The following is a 21,540-nucleotide window of genomic DNA, read 5'->3' on the forward strand; positions in this document are numbered from 1 at the left end:
CACGCATATCCAAACGACACCTCGAGATCAACCTGCTCTATGGTAATTATCTTATGACCTCCAACAGCGAATCGCTTCCTGGATTCAGTGATCGCACAGCCTGTTGGAAATGCACAAGCTTGGGATTATTCGATTGTGCAGAGAACATTGGTGCAGCATGGACCAGAAGTGAATGATGAAAAAGGACATGAACGGTATTGTGCAGCCCTGGTTGTCGTACAAGAGCCATACAAACGGCTGACTCTTGTTGCCATATTATGTTGAGTTGGTATGTAATGTAAGGGGCAAAAGTGCAGCCCTGTAATTGCTTGCTCATGCTACTGCTGGCCGACAAGGTTATGACGAGATGGAGCTCTATACAGACCCTCTAGGTGGTATATCGGCCTTCGCTGGTCAGACGTATGTTGAACTTCTTTCACACGCTATGTAGCCAACAGTGATCATTGGAGAAGGAAGGAAAACAAACTGAACACAAAACGTTTTCAGAGTTTTCAATCTAAATTTAAAAGTCCATTGCTCATGGTCTTCGATGGTTAGTCAAAAGCCAGAAGAGAGGTGGAAGTACCCAATTTACCCTGCCATACGTGATCTGAAAATTGACTTGTGGTGTACCCATTTATACTGCCGGGTGGGACAGAGGCGACAGATCATCTAAGACGCTTGTTCCACGTGTCAACTGCCGCACCGGGAGATGGAATCCAACCAGCAACATCCGCATTGCAAGTCCAGTGTGTTAACAAAAACAAGATCACAGCATGGCAGCGCTGTTATATGATAATTCGCGTACTATTCAGCTACTGCAAAAAAATAAAATTTCCCATCATAAAAATAAGTTAATTCTGGGGGAGACTAACATTGTAGTTACGTTCAAGCATTTTCTTCATTTGAAAATGGAATTAAACACGGGATGGCAGGCGGACATGCAAACCATGCTGGGATTCCAGTTGTTTTGATGTAGACAGCTTGTCTGTATATTTTGTTCAAAAGCGTGTTTTTTTCTTCTTTTGGCTGTTGAATTTGAGATGCTGGAATACATTTTTGACCTTTTAAGCTGCTTTGCCAAATGTGTGTGAGATGGTTTACTTCCCGACTGGTGGTGGAATTTCAACATTTCTGTGGCAGGGAGTCCGTCCACTCCACAGCACAACAAATGTTGGCATCGCACAATGCAGAAGTGATTTTCTGCAACGTGGTATCGGATTTTTCTTTTGTATCTCAAGGTGATTGCAACTCGCAAGTTACAAGTGCAGAACAACACATCGAAGCGCTTATACGGCACAACTGTGCAAACCTAAGCAGGTAGTACAGAATTGTGACAGGCATTAAGACAGCTGAATCGTGAAATGTAAAATTGAGAGGAACACCCATGGAGGGGCTGAATTGTGTTTTTTTATTTTAAGTTAAACATCGAGTCTTTTTGCATCTCTGCGTCCAAGCTTTGTACCGTGTGTTATCAAAGTGTTCACAAGTTTCAAACTTCCACCATTATCACAGCGTCGGCAAAGGCAAGAGAGTCCACCTAATATCGTTAACGGATCTCACTATACTCCAGGACAGAATGGGGCTCCCACTGCCAATCCAACACACATCTTAGCACCATCTTATGAAGTACAGTCGTCACGAAATTGTCTCATTAGGAGGTTGAACACGAGCAATGTGGATGGCCTGCAGGACGAATGGTCATATCTAAAGCCCACCACCACCGTGACTCTGGGAATGCGCCCCACGCTTAAACCACATTGGTCGAATGTAGTTCGGTTGAAGTCTTTCGGGCCTCATCGCAAATTATTGCGCGCAAAATTATCGCGTTAAATTTGGCTTTTCACTTTACGTCACTCATTTCAGCTCCTTGTACAAACATTTTTTTTAGTGTTTCACGTATTCAACAATCTACAGTCTAAGTGTACACAATTGAAGTTTAATATTGTGCATCAGTGAGGTTACTTCAAAAATATTAGTGACATTTATCCAGGGATTGATTCCCGACAGGGTGCGACGATGCAGTCCATGCTGTGGGAACTGTGAAAGGATATATCTGTGGAGGGGGCAGTGGTGCGGTGGTTTGCTCACTGCACTATGAACCCAGCGACCTGAGTTTGATTCGCGGCCGCAGCTAACATCAATAGTGAGTGGGTCCTGACCCCCCCCCCCGCCCCTTCTCGCTTCACCAACCCACACTGCACAGTGTGGTAAAGAACTATCTTCTTTGGGAAGGCCTTAATCCACAAGTGGATTGACAAAAGACAACATTTTCACTATCTTCATATTTCTGTCATGGCAAAGAATGTGAAATAGGGATAAAAAGGAACGAAATATGAAAGGGTTCTAAAGCAAATTTAACAATTGCTCTCACATGTATCAACAACCAACTGCGTTAATTACTTCAACACCGTTTCCAAGCTGTGCAGGGGCTTTGTACGTTTGCATTGTGCTCTCGACAAATGAAGGCAAAACTAGTGTTTTTCTTTTAAATTAAAGATTACCATAAATATGAAGTAAGGTTGTCCCGTTCAATAAATGTTTTTAATATTGCATATCAATGGCACAGAGAAACAACACAGAGAGAATCTGCTACCGCCGGAAACATCGAACCCCTCCAGTGCAGGCTTCAAAACGAGCCAGTGCTAAACCCCCTCAAGCAAAACGGTAATCCGTATGCAAAACCAAAATGAACACGAACAGGTAAACGTCGACGTTGTACATGGGTCGGCGGACGTCACGACGCACGTTAAAAACTGCACTTCAGAATAACGAAAAGTAACAAAATGCGAATTAATTAGTTCCTAAAATCCTATTAATAACGAGATTCCATGGGCGAGGTTCAGCAGAAGGAACATTTCCATGAAAAAGATGACGTCAAAACAAGCAGCACCAATCCACGGACCGGCATACACAAAAGGCGGCAAAGGGACGGTGGGGGGCTGGGGGAACATCGTCGTTGCCTGGGCACCGCCACCTCGCTGTTACCTCTTGGCCCTAACGAAGTACAGGGCGTTGGTTTTGGGATAGTATTTCACGTTCTGCTTGCGGTCCACCAGCCCGCCGAAGATTATGAGCTCCCCCCGGCCGCGCACCACCGTGTGGAGGCTGGTCTCGGGTGGCCCCACCACTGAGCGGCAGGAAAGGCCCTTCCACGCCACACGCCTGCTCGAGCGTGCCTGCCCCACCTCCAGCACGTACATGCGCATGGGTTTGCAGTTGAGGCTCTGGTAGAGCGGCTTGCCGAGGCTCAGCGAGTGAGGATGGTGGCGTGGCGCTCCCAGGCGCTGTGCCAGGTTCTGGAAGGAGCGCGATGCTCCGCCTCCGCCTCCCCCGCCGCCTCCTCCACCACCACCACCACCTGCTGCTGCTGCTCCTCCCGGCGCACTGCTTTGGATGGGTCCTGTGACGGACTCTGCTTCTGCTGCTTCTGCTGCTGCTTCTGCATCAGTTGAGCTTGCGGCTGGTGCCATTTCATCTTCCGTGGGGCTGTGGGTAGCAGCAACAGAAGCAGCAGCAGCTACCGCCGAAGCAGACCCATTCACATTTACACCAGATTCCATCCTGTCGTTATGAGCCGCACACTCACTAACAGATCCGGATTTATCTGCGACCGATACCGAGGTTCCCACGGATCGTAGAGCAGCCGAGAGAACGTCGGCGGAGAGTCCTTTCGTCTCGGCAGAGAGCGTAGTGGAGCTCCGGCCCACCATGTCCATGCTGGACAAATCGCAACTCGGCGATTCCGGTCGGCACACAAATGATAGCCTGTGGTCCTGCCCATCCCTGACGGAGTAGCTACCGCAGTTTGCGTCATCATGTTGCCGGGCAGTCAGTGCTTCCCTGAATCTGCCCTCACTACCGACAGAACTCATCCGGGATGGCGATATTCTTAGGGATGAGTCCGAGGCAAAGTTTTTCCTTTTGGACATGTGGTTAGTGGACTCAGTCCTGCCTCTGCCAAACATCGTTTTTGGGACCCATGTTGTTAGCGGATGTAAACGCACTTCCTCCAAATCTAGCCGTTGCTGCCGCTGACCCGTCTGCTGCGTGTCTCTGAGCGCCAAATACAGCAGCACCCAGTCCTGATCGCCTCACAGTCACCATGACATCCTCCTCCGACCGAGAATTGTCCGATGTTTCGTTATCAAATGAAAGCAAAGCCGCTCTCAGCCCGGCGTTGAGGGTAGGGCTGGAGGCCGCGCGTTTATTCTCGAGGGTTGAGGCCACTTTGTGCGTCGACGAGGTAGATTGGCTGCCGACTGGGCACTCTCTCCAGCCTTTGGTAGGCACATCAAACCCCGATGCTGCTTCTGCCGATAACATGCGAACGCTGTGCCGTTCGGAGGCTGCGGCCATATACCTGTGCAAGCCGTTCATTTGCGGAGAGGACAGACCGGACCTGTGCCAGGTGTCTCGTTCGGATGCGTTGAAAGATGACCTTTCGCAGGCGGCGGTGTCTTGAGTCCCGTTACACCTGGAGGCGGCGTTTGAGTTGCGGTGTTTGTGGAATCCGGATGAGGCGGGGCGGCTCAGCAGCCCGGAGATGACGCTGCTCGCACCATTCTCTCCGAGGCCGCCTAGTGCCGTCGCACCGCTATGGCTCGCGCAAATTTGAATCCTCGCGTCATCCGTCAAACTGCGCCCCGGAGCGTTATTGGGACGGTCCTGCCAGGGCGGCTTCTGGTGCTTCCTCAGAGGACTGGACGAGAAGTTACACGAGCTGTCGGGTGGACACTTTGCGGACCGTTCATTTACGGGGCCGTAGTTGTAGGCGTAGCTCGTTTCTGCCGAATAAAGGGGCGGCCTGTCCGCCGAGCCGTCGCCGGCCTCAGTCGCTATTGCTTCCCTACTGGGCCCCGAGAGGAGATGCCCCACACCAGGAAGCGGCATCCTGGCGCTCGATGCGTCCGGCTCCGAGCCAGATTGAACCTGATCAGTGGGCCGCTCAGGGTGAGCTCGCAAGTCATCACGCACAATGGAGGAGGTCACAGGCACAGGGTCCGCGGGCTGCGCTGTGTGAGCTGGAGTGAGGCTGGACAAGAGGTCAGACCCGATCGATGGGGGGCACATGTAGTTTTCGTCCTCTCTGGAGGAATTCCTGGGGCTCCCATCCTCTACGATCGAAGGGGCGTACTCGGGGCTGGAACCCGCCGAGCTACCCGAGTCTCCACCTGCAATGCAATCGCCACGCAGAGAGCGTACGCTACACGTCAAGCAACAGCACGTCTCTTTTTTTTATGCCAAATAGGCATCCCAATTCAAGGGCAGATAAGGAGCATAACCATAAACATTTTAAGAACCAGTTTTAAACAAATATATTACCCAGGTAAATTGTACAAATGGAAATAAGTACAAAATAAAGTCATGTGACTGGCGCAATATCTCATATGGCAAAGCATGGTTATATTCCTGAATAATCATGATGGTTGAACATGTGTCAACTTGTATTTATAAAAAAATCATATAAATAAATGGGGGAGTGGTGGCAGTGGTTAGTGCACTGTTTTATGAACCAGGTGACTCGTGTTTTAATTCCCACTGACAGCGAACATCAGTGGCGAGTGAAATCTGCACTGGTCCTGGGCACCCCCTTCATCTATCCCGCAGTGACGGTCACATGTAGACACTACATAGATCCAAAGTGTATTGCACTTTTTTCTACAAAAATAAATGCAACTAGAAAAATAACAACATTAAACGATCATTATAAACTCGACCCATAGCCTTGCCTCCCAACAGTTCAGCCTGACAATTAAGAAGCCCACCTTTCCCTGACCTTGCCAGGGCACTTTATCGCCTTTCCTCCGAACCACTTGACACTCCAAACACCCAACTATTCACAACACTCCAAACTTTCCCTCATTCCTTCTTCCCTGCCGATGCAGGAAGCCAGCCAAGAGATCAGAGCCTCTCCTTGACTCGTTCTATAAGCCCTGTAGGCAAGCTCGTACAACCCTCAATAAGCACGTGTGAAAAATGCTCTCGAGGCAGCTTCACACTCGTGTCAAGATAAAGCGGCCTCACTCAAATGACATAAAACAAACAAAGCCGCTAAGAGCTGAGTTTTTTTTACTTTGAAGAGCAACACGAGTCACGCTGATGGCGAGCGTTCACATGGACCCAACTCACAGCCGTTAAGGGCTGAGCTTGTGAGATAACACGACGGGTGGGAACCTTTTCCTTACCAGGGCCAAACAAGACTTTCGGATATCTTTGGTGGGCAAATACACATGACCACCACGCTATGATGTTATCCAATAATAAGTAAAACATAATGGCTCATCATGTTTCTACCACTAGAAACTGGAGCACTATAATTTAGATACTAGCCATCGTACAAAGACGGGCCACTGCATCGCACGCTTTCAGATGCGTTTCTGCGGCTGTCTGGAACGTTCTTCCTTCCGATGTTAGGAAGCCACTGGAGCTTTGCACTTTTAAATCTAGAATGAAAACTAATTTCTTTCGCAGTTTTTTGTGTTTAGTTTGTTGTCCTTCCCCCGCGCCTCCCATAAGCGCAGTTGGCGACATAAGGTGGGAAAGAAGTGGAACACGTTGGACAGCACAACTCTACGCATAATTTTTTATTAGTGACAACCCCTGCTGGATGAAGCCCTCCTCACACCGTGCTGATTGTGGGAGTTGAATGACCGTACTTCTCCGTGCTGACCAGTGCAGGCTGGTGAAGAGGGGGTTGTGGTCTGGGACCGGTTCAGATCTCTCTCGCCACAGACGTTAGCCACGAGTGGGAAACAAGCTCAGGTGGTTGGGTTCAAAGCGCAGTGTGCTAACTGCTGCCTACAGCTGTGCCTCTGTTTTATGTTGTCAGCTCCTGATTTTCACTCAATCTGCTTGACTCAAGATTGAGTTCCTGTGGGACTGGTTTAGTGGTAGCGGAGTGGAGAAGTGGTCCTGGTACCAGTGTGTGCCGTGTTTAGTTGTAGACCACCGTGCGGCATGCTAGCGGTCATACCGGGCTGGCTGCGCTGTGTGCGGGGCCGCAGCGTGCCCCAGCGCCCGTTGACGCACTGCGCCTCCTCCTCGGGTTCGCGTGGCGAGCGGTGAGGAGACTGGCTTTTGTGGTCGCCCAGTCGGATGGGCGCCGGCACGGCGGGCGGGCTGGTGCTGATGGGCGACGGGCGCGAGTGCAGGCTGGGGCTGAGCGGCGCCTTCCACTCGGTGCCTGGCTGAACACCACCACGCAATCTCCCACCTGCGGCAACGCGATCACACACACCCCGGTTAGGAAACGGTTAAAGTAATTGGCTAATGTTGTTTACGAATCGTAAACAATTACAAACCGTCGCACACGTTCCGAGTGGTTCGATGGGAGGAGACGACATGGCATTTGCAATGCACGACATTACAACTGCGGATAAAAAACATACAAAGGTGACATTGTTGCCGATCGTCGAGTATTTTGGGCCTGTGCCCGGCAACCGTAACTTTAAAATAGATTAAGTTGCAGCACACATTATTTGCTTTGTCGTGATTTTCAACAGGTTCTATTGATACAGAGTGTCTATAAAGGTATCAGCCATTATTATATAAATATATAATGGTTTGAGGTATGTCACTACAGTAGCGAGGCGTTAACTACCTCGCCTGGCACTGGGGGAGCCAGTGGGGGGGGGGGGGGGGGGGGGGGGGGGGGGGCTGGGTTGGCACATGCCCCCCCCCCCAATGATCCGATCAAAATCCCTAATTTCTGTAGGTCAATAGAACTACTAACATACACACTTAATTAAAATACACATATAGCCCCAAGTCAATGTTAATGAAATGCTGGATGAAGGCCTCCCTCGGCTGTGTCGGTCACAGGAATTATTTGACCTTACCTCCTCAGTGTGCACGCTAATACTTCAATGTTGACAAATTGAAAAGGCACACGACATTCTGGAGACAAGACTCAGTTATGTGTACCCCCAGCACGTTGGCATGCTGGCATGCTCCAAGGCAAGGCAGACTGAGGCTGGCACACACCTTGCATGCAGGGTGGCACCAGAGCTCAGGGGCGCAGTGCTCTTCGTTGACAACCTCCAGCTGCTGCCAGTGCCAAGGCTGCACGTCCAGCAGTAGCAGCCACGCATCCTTGAACACCTGCAGTGTGCGCACATCACCCTTAGCCAATAGCGTCGCTCGAAACTTACGCGGTGGTGACGCACCCTTTTGTCAGGGTTCTTCAAACGAAGGCGCTCAAAGCGGCCCGCTGAGCTATGGCCCGTCGAGACGAGCAGAGATACAGATTGGCGAGATGAAAGAGATATGAACAAGAGAAAGAGATAAGAGAGCTGAAGCTAAGAGATGAAGATAAGTGAGACCAACAAGAACTAGGCAAGAGGTAGAGGTGAGAGAGATGTAGACGAGAGATAAGGATTGTGATATGTATGCGAGATAGACAAAATACCTGAAGAAAAGCGGTACACAAGTGGTAACACATACAGATGTTATGACGTTAAAATGCTCCACGACCTGCATCATGACATTTCATTCACTCGCTGGGGACTGCGGTGGTTATGTCTGGTGCATACCCATGACCGTTACGCTATGGGATCATGGAATCGCATATTCTTTGGAGACAGTGAACGTAAGAAAAGATTTCCCATCACATACCGAACAATTAAATTAAAATTTGGCTTTATGCTGCATCAACTGAAAACGTTGTGAACAAGAGATGCAATTGTATATCTTTATTACTTTGAAAGAGATCAAATTGTGATACGTCTGAGCGAGCACACAGAGTACAGGCACCACAATCATGCAGGGAATGACTTTGAGCATGATCAAAAACCTGAAATGGAAGAAAAAAAATCACTCACAGCATTGGGGCCTCCGCAGCCACCGAGGATCAGGATTGTCTGATCATCCAACACAATCTGCAACAGGAAAAACCACACACACCTATGAGAATCCCATGGATACATTGACATATCGTCTCCTCTGCATGGAAGACATTCTCCCCTGCCTTATTTAAAATAGAGCCTTCTCTTGTGAGAGTTGAAAAAAACAATACTTGTGGTCAGAATGCAAACAAAAAACACTGATAATATATGCATTGTCTTTTGGTCCACACCAGAGACAGCTTTCTTTTGAGCCTAGTCTCAAAACGGTGTTAGACCAGAGGACGCCAAAAGGCGTACAGCACAAAGACAAGCACTATCAAAGTAATGAGAGCTCGGGGATGAGCAGCTACATCATGGGACCTCCTTCGCCATCTTCACACCTGTTTGTTGCCAGAAAAAAGGGGAAAACCTATTCTCATATTTTGGTACTGGCAAAGGAGGTCCCATGATGTTGGAAAAAAACACTTTATAAAAAGTATATCCTAGGAGATGCAGCCATTTTTGGTTCAGCTAGCACAAGCGTTTCTGCCTAGGAGTTCACAAAGGCAGATATGATCATGGGCAAAAATATCGAAAGTGTCATGCAGAATGATAGGGCAGGCAGCTTCCACACATCACTTTGCAGCCATGTGAAATAGTGATGCTGCACAACTGAATCTGAACAAGCCATACGCTATGAGAGCAGTCGGTCATGAGGCACTGTGAACCCTTTCACCTTCTCAACAACCATGCTTTTACAGTAAAACTCTTGTTATCTGTGGCTGGATTGGTGCTAAAACCTTCCTATTTTGTTGCTTGTCTGCAGATAAGATGGAAGGCCGACAACCGTGTTATGGACAAGACATAAGCCTGGTGGGAGGCTTAATGTTGTCCGAGGTGATGCGAGTGAGATCAAAGTTAGGTGATAAGTTAATCCTAACATCTGCAATTTCCAGCTGATAAAAACGATGACCGGGGAGCCAAATATTGGTTCAAGCAAATAGGGTAAAAAAATATATATCACCGGGAACACATTCGATGCATACCGAATGACATTACAATACAACGTGAAGATGATTTTGAAAAATAATATTGGATGCCGATGACAATGAATAACGATGAGCATAAAAATTACGATGGATGATGATGACATAATTATGAAATTAAATAACAATGAGGATGAAGACAATAATGATTATAATAATAATAATCACGATTGTTGCCAGTCTTCATTGGTAAACAGTGCATTAACTGCTGCCATTATTGATTAGGACGAAGATTAATTGAACTGCGTTGGTCGTTGCTATCATTGCTGGTCATTGTCGTCAAGACAGCTTGGCAAGACTGGTGTTGGAAGTGAGCTCGGAGAGGTCGGTGACCAAGCGGTGACATCCCTAGAGTGTCCCTAAATTATTAATTCATTACTAAAATAAATACAATTAAGACTGTAGCTTGAGCTAAGTCGATAAAACTACACCCACGTGCACACTAGTGGCAGTGTGAAAATATTTTCTTATGAGTCATCCCTCGAATCGCTGAGTCTCACGTCCACCAAGGGCATTGGTGGCACACATCGCATTGAGATTTGAGTGTCCCAGGTGTTTGCCAACATCTCAGCTGTGATTGTTCCAAATGCTTATAGTTTTAACCACAAATAACACTTCTGCTTAGTAACCATAATATAATGCATTATGTTGCTAACTTTCAACACAGATGTGAAGTAAAGTCTATTTGTTTAACCAGGGGAGAAGACAAGACACCGGGAAAGTCGAATTTGCACTCATGACCTGGGTGACCAAAATTACAAAAAAGCTGAACAAATTAAATAAAAGTACAACGATGAAGTAAATAAAAACCAGCGGTGCAATGACGACACTTGCCTGGGACTGGCCTCCACGAGGCTGAGGTTTGGTGCCAGTGACAGCAGGTCGCGACCAGGCCCACTGCTCCAGGTCCAGCACCCACACTTCGTTGTTCCTAAAGCACGGCAATCAAACGTCGCACGTACGTAGCCGGTTGCCCACACACAACGGAGCATCAATTACCCGGCAATAGCAACATCCTTATTCATACTATTTTTCAACATTAACCCTATGTGAATAAGCAGTATACCTCATTAAAATCTCCTCTGACAAAATCACCCACAATTATCTCATACTAATACAACAGTGGATTGGACAAAGAGCAATACACTTCACACCACAGGTGTTATATAGGCAACAGCTATGTCTCCACATCTAAGTTCCTTCACATTCACCAATGCACGCTGACCAGCGTGGAGAAATGTAGTCAAATAACCCTCCTGTCCCACATAGCCACATAAGGCCCTCATCCAGCAGTAGATTGACACAGGGCTGCACATTTACACATTACATTTAAGCGGAGTTAGTTTAATTATTTGATTGCAACAAAAGGATTGTACCATAAAATATAACGTACCATAAATACTACCCGATATTGGCTTTCAACACAAACGCCAATAATCCTGTTAAAGCGAAGAAACTGTTTAAGCAAGTGCGTTGAGTGGACACCTATCAAAGGCCAGCATGCCACTCAGGGGAATAGTGGGAACAGCACTAGATTCTGGCCACCTGTTTCCACAGTGATTCAACTGATGTATTCAACCAGGTACAGTACTTGTTTTAGGCAAAACGGAAAGCAGCAGAGGTCAAGGCCCATTCCAGATCCCTACTGTGATCGCCAGTTGTGTGCATGGCTAGTGATAAAAGAAAGGTCTGTATATACATAGTTTATACTGGTAGGAACCTCCTGGTTACACCAGCCCACAGGGGATTATTGTGTCCGTCCGTCGTGCATCCAAAAATGGGAGGGGTGGGGCTAGGTGGAAAGGGGAGGGTGGGGAGGGGCTGGGTGGGGCTGGGTGGGGGGTGGGGCTGGGTGGAGAGGGGGTGGTCACCCCGTGGTGCCCTTATAAAACTCAACGTTTAACCTACTCACGCCGGCTTGTGTCCGCCCTCACAGTCGGCCATATTTGCGGAATACACCACGCCGCCGTTGACCCTGGCCATTGACCGAGCAACCCAACGTTCCTACCAGCTCCCTCCGCAGGAATGTGTTTGCCATTTGTCAAGCCACTGCTGAATGAATGCCTTCCCAATGTTGTGCAAATCATGGGGGGGGGGGGGGGTTGGGGTTGTTTGGCCATACTTCATCATGCTTGGTCTTTGTGGGATGACGAAGTGGGCACTGCTTCATGTATATCACTCACCAGCAATGTTAGAGCTAGGAAATTAACTTAAAGTTCGCTGGGTCCATGGTATAGTACCGCACCCAATCAGTGCACCAACCTAATCCTTAGCCTTCAACAATACCCCCCACACACACACTGGCCCTGATACACATGTGATATATATGCAAAGACTCACATTTGCCGGGATCCCAAGGAGCCTCCAAAAACAATCATCTGATTGCCGATAACAGAGGCCGAGTGCCCGGCCATTGGCGGTGGCCCCTGTGTAGTCACAACGCAATTCCACCTGCGCCAGATGGGACATAGAGTAACACTGGTCACCTGCTCCACCGGGTTATTATGTTTTGCAACAGTGGTCGATTTCATTTTAAGTCAATCAACAATACAAAAAAAGTAACCGAAACATTTTCTGTGTCATTCTAGTGGGAACAAAAGAAGAAAAGACGAGGGGAAAAAGAGGGGAAACCATCGAGCAAAAATTCACAATCACGATCCGGAACCAACCATGTATCAACTATCACGGGAAAACCCATAGCTGATGACTTCTTGCGAGATTGATCCTTGAGTGTTGCTATTTATGAAGGGAGCAAAGTATGGTTAGACAAGCGAGAGCTACATGGCTCTAGTCTGGTACACGAGCGATGTATGTCCAGTGAAAATCTCATGAAGACTTATATAGTGTTATACGTTAGTGTGGCAGTCACGGGATACAGGCAGGATACAGGTGCACGGGAATGGTACATATTTGATGAAGTTGCTTGTTTGTGTGTGTGTATGTGTCTGTGTGATACAGGTGTGATTTAAGTGTTGTGCATTGTGCAAGCGTGGTGCAGGAATGGTGCAGGCATAAGGGCAGCTGTGGGCACATGTGTGAGTGTTCCAACGTGGTTTTGCGAGCTTGTACCAGTTCTTGGAGGGAGAGTAGGTGTGGATCTCATCAAAGAATCGTTCAGGCTGGTGCAGGGGGTAAGGGCTGGGCCGTGTCCATCCTCCAAAGAGAACCAGCAGGTCCCCGTGTACCACCAACGTGGCGCCCGCTTTGGGGGACGGGTACGAGCCTGGTGTACACACACAAACACAAACATTGCATCCACGGGCAGAGCCAGTGGGGGGGGGGTGGGGTGGCACGTGCCCCCCCAATGATCCGATCAAAATCCCTAATTTCGATGGGATCATTGGGGTTTATTAATAATAAATTGGCATTTTGCGACCCCCACTGCCACTGTGTAGCATGTTATTACGTGCCAGGGACTCTATGAATTGATAGGACAATAGTCTGAGTCTATAATTGGCAATAATTAACGGCAAAGCAGTTACAAGTGACTCACAGAATTGTGCGTACACGATTTCCCTGAAGGCATACCTTCAGGGAGCGCGATGCCGATCACACGCGGTTCTAATTCGACCCTCGATCGATGGCCGTGCCATCGCCGCACACGCGTCGAATAAGGGACAAGTCCTTACTTACTAACAACTATAATTTTTCATTGCTGGAGGGGTTGCCCCCCCTCCCTGAAAATCCTGGCTCCGCCATTGATTGTATCCACTTTTTTTTACAAATTTTATTTCACCAGTAAGGCCCACTGAACTATACAGCTCTTTTTCAGACCTGGCCACAAGTGATGGCTCGACGAATTGGCTTACTACGTGGAAATTTATATAAATTTGGAGGAATAAAACCGGAGGACCTGGAAAAAGCTCCACGCGACCATGGGGAAACGGACATGCAAACTCCAAATATACAGGCGTCAGGGTCGGGATGAACCCACGACCTCCTGCATACCAGGTGAGGTAGTTAACATCTCACCACTGTGGTACCATTAACTTGGGTCTTTCGATAAAGGCGCGTGGATAGGTTATCTACGCGATTTTACCGAAAGACCCAAGAAATTTAATTCCTGCAGTCACGAAAGCTTTAAGTCACTGTGGTACCCCTGACATCAAAGATCCCCCGTACAGCCTTTAACAGACTTGGAAGCAAGTGCTGTTCGCATGCACTTATGGAGGCGGCTGCCACGGCTCAAGAGGGGGTGGGTGGCCAACACCACACCCACTGTCTGTCTCCTCAGTGCTGATGTTTACACGCCTCACCAGGTATCACATGGCCTTGAGCCCGAGGTGGACATTCCATATTCCTATGGCATTGGCTAGTCACTCTGCGGGACATGCACTGGTGACATTCCATGAAGCGAAAGTAATTTCTATGACCATTGCAGCAATGCTGGGGCTGGGTCGTTCCCCTAAGCAGGAATCAACGCTCATCTACGAACCATTTGGTTGCCAGGTCCACAGTAGTCGATGACCGAATGTGAATACAGGTAGTCCCCGATTTACGATGGTCCGACTTACGATATTTCGATCTTACGATGGCGATAGCGATATGACAAAATTGTAAAATATTTTACATTTCGCGCGGCAGGCAAACACAGCAGCGTGCGAGGTACGACGCTGTACGCTGGGACGCTGCCGGGATGTACTGTACGCATATAGTTTATACAGTACGGTACTGTAAATTGCTCTGGTTTTGCTAAATTATCACCATTCTTTAAGACTCCTGGGTAGGCTAGGCCATTTTCGACTTACGATATTTTCGACTTACGATGGGGTCGTCGTAACGCATCTCCATCGTAAGTCGCGGACTACCTGTTGTCCAAGACAAAGATGACGTCACTGACCAGAGGCCAGCGGCCGGATCCACTCCTTGCTGTTGAGGTCGAGCCGCCAGAGGTCGTTGAAGGCAGCGTTACAACTGCTGTGCGTGCAGCCCCCAAACACGTACATGGAGTGGTTTGTGTCGTAGTAGCAAGCACCTGCATTAACAAACAAACGTCGGCATTATTCAGGGTTATATACCAACAAATACAGTGGGGAAATCCAACTTGTAAGTGCTGTGAGGAAGGACTACTGCCTGAAATGTTACCTACTTATCCTTTGGAGAGTATTTTTGATTCATGTGTTGAATCTTTAGATTATTAATCTGCCCGTTTATGGTTCGATTACTCGATTATTCAAGCATAGATGGGGGAAAGAAGCCTCATATCTGTGCTGTTTAGTGGGCGTCACAGTATATTGTTTGAATCTGCTTCCAGACCCATACAAGGTGTTTTGTGTGACATGTGCCGTGTGATGTGACGAAGTAAGACAACGTCATGCCGTGTGTGCGTCTTATGGTGAGAAGCAGCGGGTGGTAGGTGTGACAAAATAAGACAATGCAATGTGCATGATACTCAAAAGCACTGTATGAATAAGTGTGGTAAGGTAAGATGACATGCATGTGTGTGCATCTTACAATGGGAGAATCACTGTAATGGGTGTGACAAAGTGAAACCATCTGAGCAAGTGCAAGTCATTTTTCTTATTTTTTAAATTCTTTCTCCAAATTCTATCAAAATTGTGCTGTCAACGTCATGTCAAGCATCGAAGCATCCATTCGAATATCTCGCGCAGAAGTCAAACCCTTCGTGTTAGAGAACGGCCCACGGAAGCAGATATAAGAGCTATGTCCGAGATCCCTTTAAGTGGTCTATGGTCCACACACAAGAGGGCAGCACTGTCCTACCCGCTCTGCCATTTGAAAGTAATCTTTGCCAAACAAGAACCACGTGAAAGAAAAGACCTGTGACAGATGTGCAAATGCAGGACAACTTTTTCAGGTGTGTACATTATTCTGTGCGAGTAGCAGTGGGCAAGAGTTGTGATCAAGCAACACAATATGATCACGTTTGTGCATGTGTGTGCGCATGCGCGACTCTTACTGTGAGAGAAGCGCTGCGTGATGGGTGTGCCGGGATAGGGGTATGTACGACTCTCCCACTGAATGCGTCCGTCCTGCACAGCTCGAATAAACCCGTGGTAGCACTGCCGTGCAACACCTGCAATGCACACACACGAACACGCACCTGCTGTTAGATGACCAGGCCAGACAACAACAACAACACACGCCACACTGAAGAGCACACCCGAATTGCATCACACCAAAGAACCATGTCCCACACCTCCAAGAAGCAAGATTGCCGATATACGGTGCGAAAAAAGTTCAACATAAATATAAAAGTCGAATCACACCCACAATGCCGCACGTTCTGCTATAGCAGAACAGCACACATTGGATTACACCCATTCGACCGTGAAATTAAACTCTAAATCAGTGTTCCTCCAACAGGAGCTTGTGACCCTTTCCCACCTGATGATGGACGCTTGTGTTGTGCCCGAAACGTCGTGATTTATTTTATTTTCTACCTACGTGACTTTACCGAAAGAACCAAAGAGTATGGATTCCTGCAGTCACGAAAGCTTCAAATAAAGATTCTTTAGAACAGTTTGTTGCCCTTCCCCGCACCTCCGATTAACACAATTTGGCTACGTACGGTGCAAAGGAAGTTCGATATACATACATCTCCTTTGGTTTAGCTATCCACATCTCTACATCTTTTCTTCTGGTATCCCTCCCATATCTCCCGTTCAGTGCCTCTCTCAATTCGCCCCCCCATCTTTCCTCCTGTTCCCTCAAATCTCTGATCTTTATTTGTTTCTTTTTGTCTCCTTATCTCTGTCCTTCTGTCTGCTCTCGTGTTTCTTTATACCACGAACAAAAACCTACGCAGCGTTGCCGCAATGTCGAATGCATAATGCACCCTAAAATGTGGTATTTATTTTGCTAAAGTGTCTTATAATTCAATGAAAAATACTCTAAAGTTAATTAGAAAAAAAAACGTTGCTATTGGAGAGCCATCTTACAGAAGATGAAAATGAATGTGCTACTTAAAAGGGGGATAGATATCTTTTGAAAGATGATTCTGAATGGCTGGTGGTGGTTCCCTGCCCTTACGGAATTCTGCATTGCAAATGGAGAAAAGTCATCCAGAAAATAATTGTGAGACATTCGATTACTACACATCTTCCAGAAGACAATGTATCCGCTGGATCAGCGGTGGCCAAACGGCGTCTCCCAAGCCACATGCATCTCTTTAATCCACCACATACCCCTCTATCGAAGGGGCATAATGGAGAACATTATCAGAGGAGCAAAGAATGATGTTTCCCAATGCCAAAAACTGTTTATATATATGTACACACACTTGGCTCTTTGCAGAACTCATGGGTACTTTTTTGCTCTTGGTCTGTAACAGATTGGGCACCCCCGCTCTGGATTATAAGACAACAACTATGCCAACTCTTGCTTTAAAATACAGGAGGGGAAAAAAATGTGCGTGTTATCTGGAGAACGTGGTGTTGCTGCTGGCCGTTGAGCAGACCAACCTTTAATGAGGCGGTGCCACTGCTTGCACACAAGTGCGGCCGTCTTGTGCTGCTGGTAGGGAGACAGGAATGCCAGGATGTACTCCAGGAGCTCCTCCGGGAGCTCCCAAACCGATCGCTCGTGCTGCTGTTGCTGCTGCACCGCTCCACAAAGCCCCAGGCCTGGCCTGTCGGCCAACTCCTCCACATCCATGGCCTCCCCACCTGCCTCCAACGCCGCGATAGCGCCGGGCCACTCGGCCCCGCCGCCGAGCGAGAGGCTCACATCCTGCATGTCCTCAGAGTCGGGGTAGTAGGGCTCCTCTTCACTGTCTGACGAGCTCGCCATGCTGCTGCCCCTGTGGAGTCACATTGAGGGCACGCACGCACACACACAAATATATATATATATCAATTAATAATGAAATACATTTGGGATTTGTACCACTCAGTACACACGAGGGGAGACCCCCCTCGCCGCACGAGAGCACCCCCCAACCCCCCCTCCCCCCACTGCCTGCTTCCCGAATAATTTCCACTCGCAATGGAATGAAAAGTCACAATTCAGGGTTGTGATTCGATCCAAGAATGTCTTCCTTTTTTAACACTGTGGTGAATGTAGTATGGTTGCTGTACTTCTTTTTCACCGTATGTAGCCATAGTGGCACCCAGTGGATAGTCTCGCATTAACCCTTTATAAAGTAGTATGTAAATTCGGTATTCGCACTATTATTTTAGTGCAAGGCTATCATAAAAGTGCTACGCTTCACGAAAGAGTATGTTCTGCAAATCGGGGGACTATGGTGCCATGTGGTTGCTCAATTTTAGTAACTTGCAAAAATGGTCTTATTGCTTGGCAATGTCACTGCACCGGGGCCATCATCCTCCAAACCTAAAATTATCAAAGGACTATGATGGTAGTAGTGCACTTGCCACAATTCAAAATCAATCTAAAAATTATTCATTAACATTGCATTTTATTGTAAACAATATATGATGGGCGCAATATGTTAAATAAGCGATAAAATGGAAATGTCGTAAGCTTAATATTTGATACTAATCGAGTCAATACATCACGACACCCCTGTTACAAAGAAAAATATCCCCTGTGTAGCCCTGAACAGACTGTTGGGGCACGTGCTGTTTGCGAGCACGTATGAAGGCTGGCGCATCACACGAGGGGGTGGGTGGCCAGAACCACGCCCGGCTGCCTTTGTCTCCCGAGTGGTGATGTTTGCACACCGCACACCAGGTACTCATTTGATGCCGAGTTGACCTAAGGTAGGCCCAGAACGAGTTCAGATAATAATCACTGGCGTTGGCCATGAGCGGGAATCCAACTCAGATCGCCGGGGTCTTGTTGGTCCCACAAATCTTCTTGTGGCTGTGAGCCAAACTAAAATGTGTTTTCTGGCTTCATGCAGCCTTGAGAGCACATTTGACATTGGCGGCATAAATATTTATCAGCAGCCATCAGCACACTCTGCTTACATATCTATACAAATATCTGGGGGGGGAGGGGCGTTTAGTGGAATTTTAGGAAAAGTAGAGCAGTGGCGAATGTACTGCGCTACGAACCCAGTAGCCCATTGTTCAATTCCCAGACACAGCTGCTAGCACTAGTGATGAGTAACATTTAAACTGGACCAGGACCCCAACTTTACAAACCCACGCTGATCAGCCTGGTGAAGTATGGTTACGCAACCCATTTGACCAGCACAGCACAGGGAAGAGGCGTTCATCCAGCAGTAGATTGACGATCTACTGTAAATAATTCTTAATTATAGGTCTCTACAGCACAACTGCAGAAACCTACGCTGTATCGTTATAAATAAGTGATATTATTATAAAGGGGAGCGTAATGCATAACATTTTTAAACAAGTTTGTTCAATGCCAACCAAAAAAAATTAAGGACAATCTTACTCTCGCCAGAAAAATAAATTTTTTTGGAAAGAGCGGATGTCAGATTGACAACTTTAAGGGTAACGCCTAAGCAACGGGTGGCACAGCGGTTACAGTGCGCAAGCCGAGAGTTCAAATCCCGGTCGGGTGTCAACTCAGCCCTTCATCACTCTGGGGTCCATAAAATGAATACACCTCCTCTTTGTGGGGAAGTACAACAGCGGTTGTCCTATTCATTAACTTGCCCTGCCACAGGAATGTGAAATGTCTCATACCACTGACTTCAGGGCTGTAAACAGGGGAAAGAGAAACTCAATTTTACATGGAAACCTATGCGAAAAGCACTGTGATGCAAAATAACACAGGTACTTTAAATTGTAAAAAAAGAACTATTTCTAGCCCTCTGTAATTCCACTGCTGGCTATCCTTGAGGCTGGTAAACATTTTGGAGGGGGTGGGTATTGGAAAGAGGTAGCTTGGCTAAAGCCACTCAAAACAAAGTCAGCTTCTAGGACTCTTTCAGGCTTACTTGTCTCCAAAAACTGGAAAACCAGAGTTTTTACTTTCATAGACACAAAAGAATACGAACATTTTACAGGCTTGCCTAAGATATTGGAAAGTAGCTTATATCTTTACAAAATGTAAATGTACCTGTACACTCCTTTTGTCAGTCGACTGCTGGGTGAGGGCCATGCCATTAGGGTTATCAGGGTTATTTGACCCTACTTCACAGCGCTGGTCAGTGTGGGTTGAACGTCAGGAGTATATGTGGAAGCATAGCAGTACAGTACAATAATGGATTTTTCTGTACTGCCTTGTGAAGCCCACAATGTAGCCCTGCATCTTGGCAGCGTAGTTTGGAATTAAGGAGTCATTTCAATTTGCTGGTATACATGTATGATAGAATAATATTATTGTCGTGTAGGTCAGCAGAGTGAAGGTAAGTTTACTACAATTGTGTGATTAAGCAGTTATATGGATGCTTGATAGGAAAGTTTTAGACGGTAGGAGCAGCTCAACACAGGTATATGTATCGTGAGTTAAGTATGCAGGTAGAGTTTCGTAGCTTTAAAGACGACCCGTGGATGATTGTAAAGGTGACTAGCTGTACTACCCGGCTTCGCCCGGGACTTGTATCCACCACGACCGGCCGCCTTTGTCTCCCCAGTGGCGATGTTAATACGCCACACCAGTTACTCGTTTTGAGGCAGAGTCCCTCCCTCACCACTCTGCCTCCCTCACCACTCTCCCTCCCTCACCACTCTCCCTCCTTCACCACTTTCCCTCCCTCACCATTCTCCCTCCCTCACCACTCACGCCCGGCCGCCTTTGTCTCCCCAGTGGCGATGTTAATACGCCACACCAGTTAATCGTTTGAGACTGAGTCGACCTAGGGGAGGTTCAAATAATCGTCACCGGTGGTGGCCGTGAGCGGGAATCGAACTCGGTTCGCCGGGTTTGTAGCGCAGCGTAGCGTTAACCACTACACCCACCGCTCCTCACACACCACACACGCACAGACACACACACAGACACAGACACACGCAGACACACACAGACAGACACACACACAGACACACAGACAGCACGCTAACCACTACACTACCGCTCCCCACACACCACACACGCACACACACAGACACACACACAGACACACACACAGACACAGACAGCACGCTAACCACTACACTACCGTTTCCCCTACACAACACACGCGCGCGCGTCCATAGGTACACATACACGCGCTTGCTGCAGACACACACGACTGTGAGGGTGCGTACGCCAGTAAACGACTGAAATAATAAAGCGGAAATGCTGCGCAAGGAACGCCTTAGAGCTGCAACACATTTGTGTAATGCGAGCGTAAACACACAAACACATACAAAGACATACACACACATACATGCACACACATACACACAAACACATACACACACATACACACACATACATACATACACAGAGACATACACATACACACAAACACACACATACATACACACAAACACATACACAATACACACATACATGCAGACACACAGACAGACACATAACACACATACATACACACACATACATACACAGAAAAACACACACACATAGATACAAACACACATACATACACACAAACACACACACACGTACATACACACATACATACACACAAACACACACACACGTACATACACACATACATACAGACACGCAGACATACACATAAACACATAAAAAAACCGACATACATACACACACACATAAACACACAAACACATACACACACATACATACACACATACATAGAGACACACAGACATACACATAAACACATACACACATAGACATGAGCCGGCTTCGCCCGGGACTTGGATCCACCACGCCCGGCC

At 47.5% G+C, this 21,540-nt stretch overlaps 1 protein-coding gene across 1 annotated transcript in view; it reads right to left on the reverse strand.

The window, feature by feature from the left end:
* Positions 1–1,380: 1,380 nt before the first annotated feature.
* FBXO42 (F-box protein 42) overlaps positions 1,381–21,540 on the reverse strand; it is a 32,162-nt gene continuing 12,002 nt past the window's right edge. The window contains 12 exon segments of the mRNA XM_061567908.1: positions 1,381–3,938; positions 3,940–5,153; positions 6,956–7,150; positions 7,153–7,195; positions 7,966–8,082; positions 8,802–8,858; positions 10,685–10,781; positions 12,191–12,301; positions 12,920–13,073; positions 14,691–14,825; positions 15,771–15,887; positions 17,275–17,612. Coding sequence (XP_061423892.1) covers positions 2,964–3,938; positions 3,940–5,153; positions 6,956–7,150; positions 7,153–7,195; positions 7,966–8,082; positions 8,802–8,858; positions 10,685–10,781; positions 12,191–12,301; positions 12,920–13,073; positions 14,691–14,825; positions 15,771–15,887; positions 17,275–17,602 — 3,543 coding nt within the window. The 5' untranslated portion in view covers positions 17,603–17,612 and the 3' untranslated portion in view covers positions 1,381–2,963.

This window comes from Lethenteron reissneri, chromosome 40 (assembly GCF_015708825.2).
Source record: "Lethenteron reissneri isolate LAM-NWPU_2019-01 chromosome 40, ASM1570882v1, whole genome shotgun sequence".
Classification (NCBI taxonomy): domain Eukaryota; kingdom Metazoa; phylum Chordata; class Hyperoartia; order Petromyzontiformes; family Petromyzontidae; genus Lethenteron; species Lethenteron reissneri.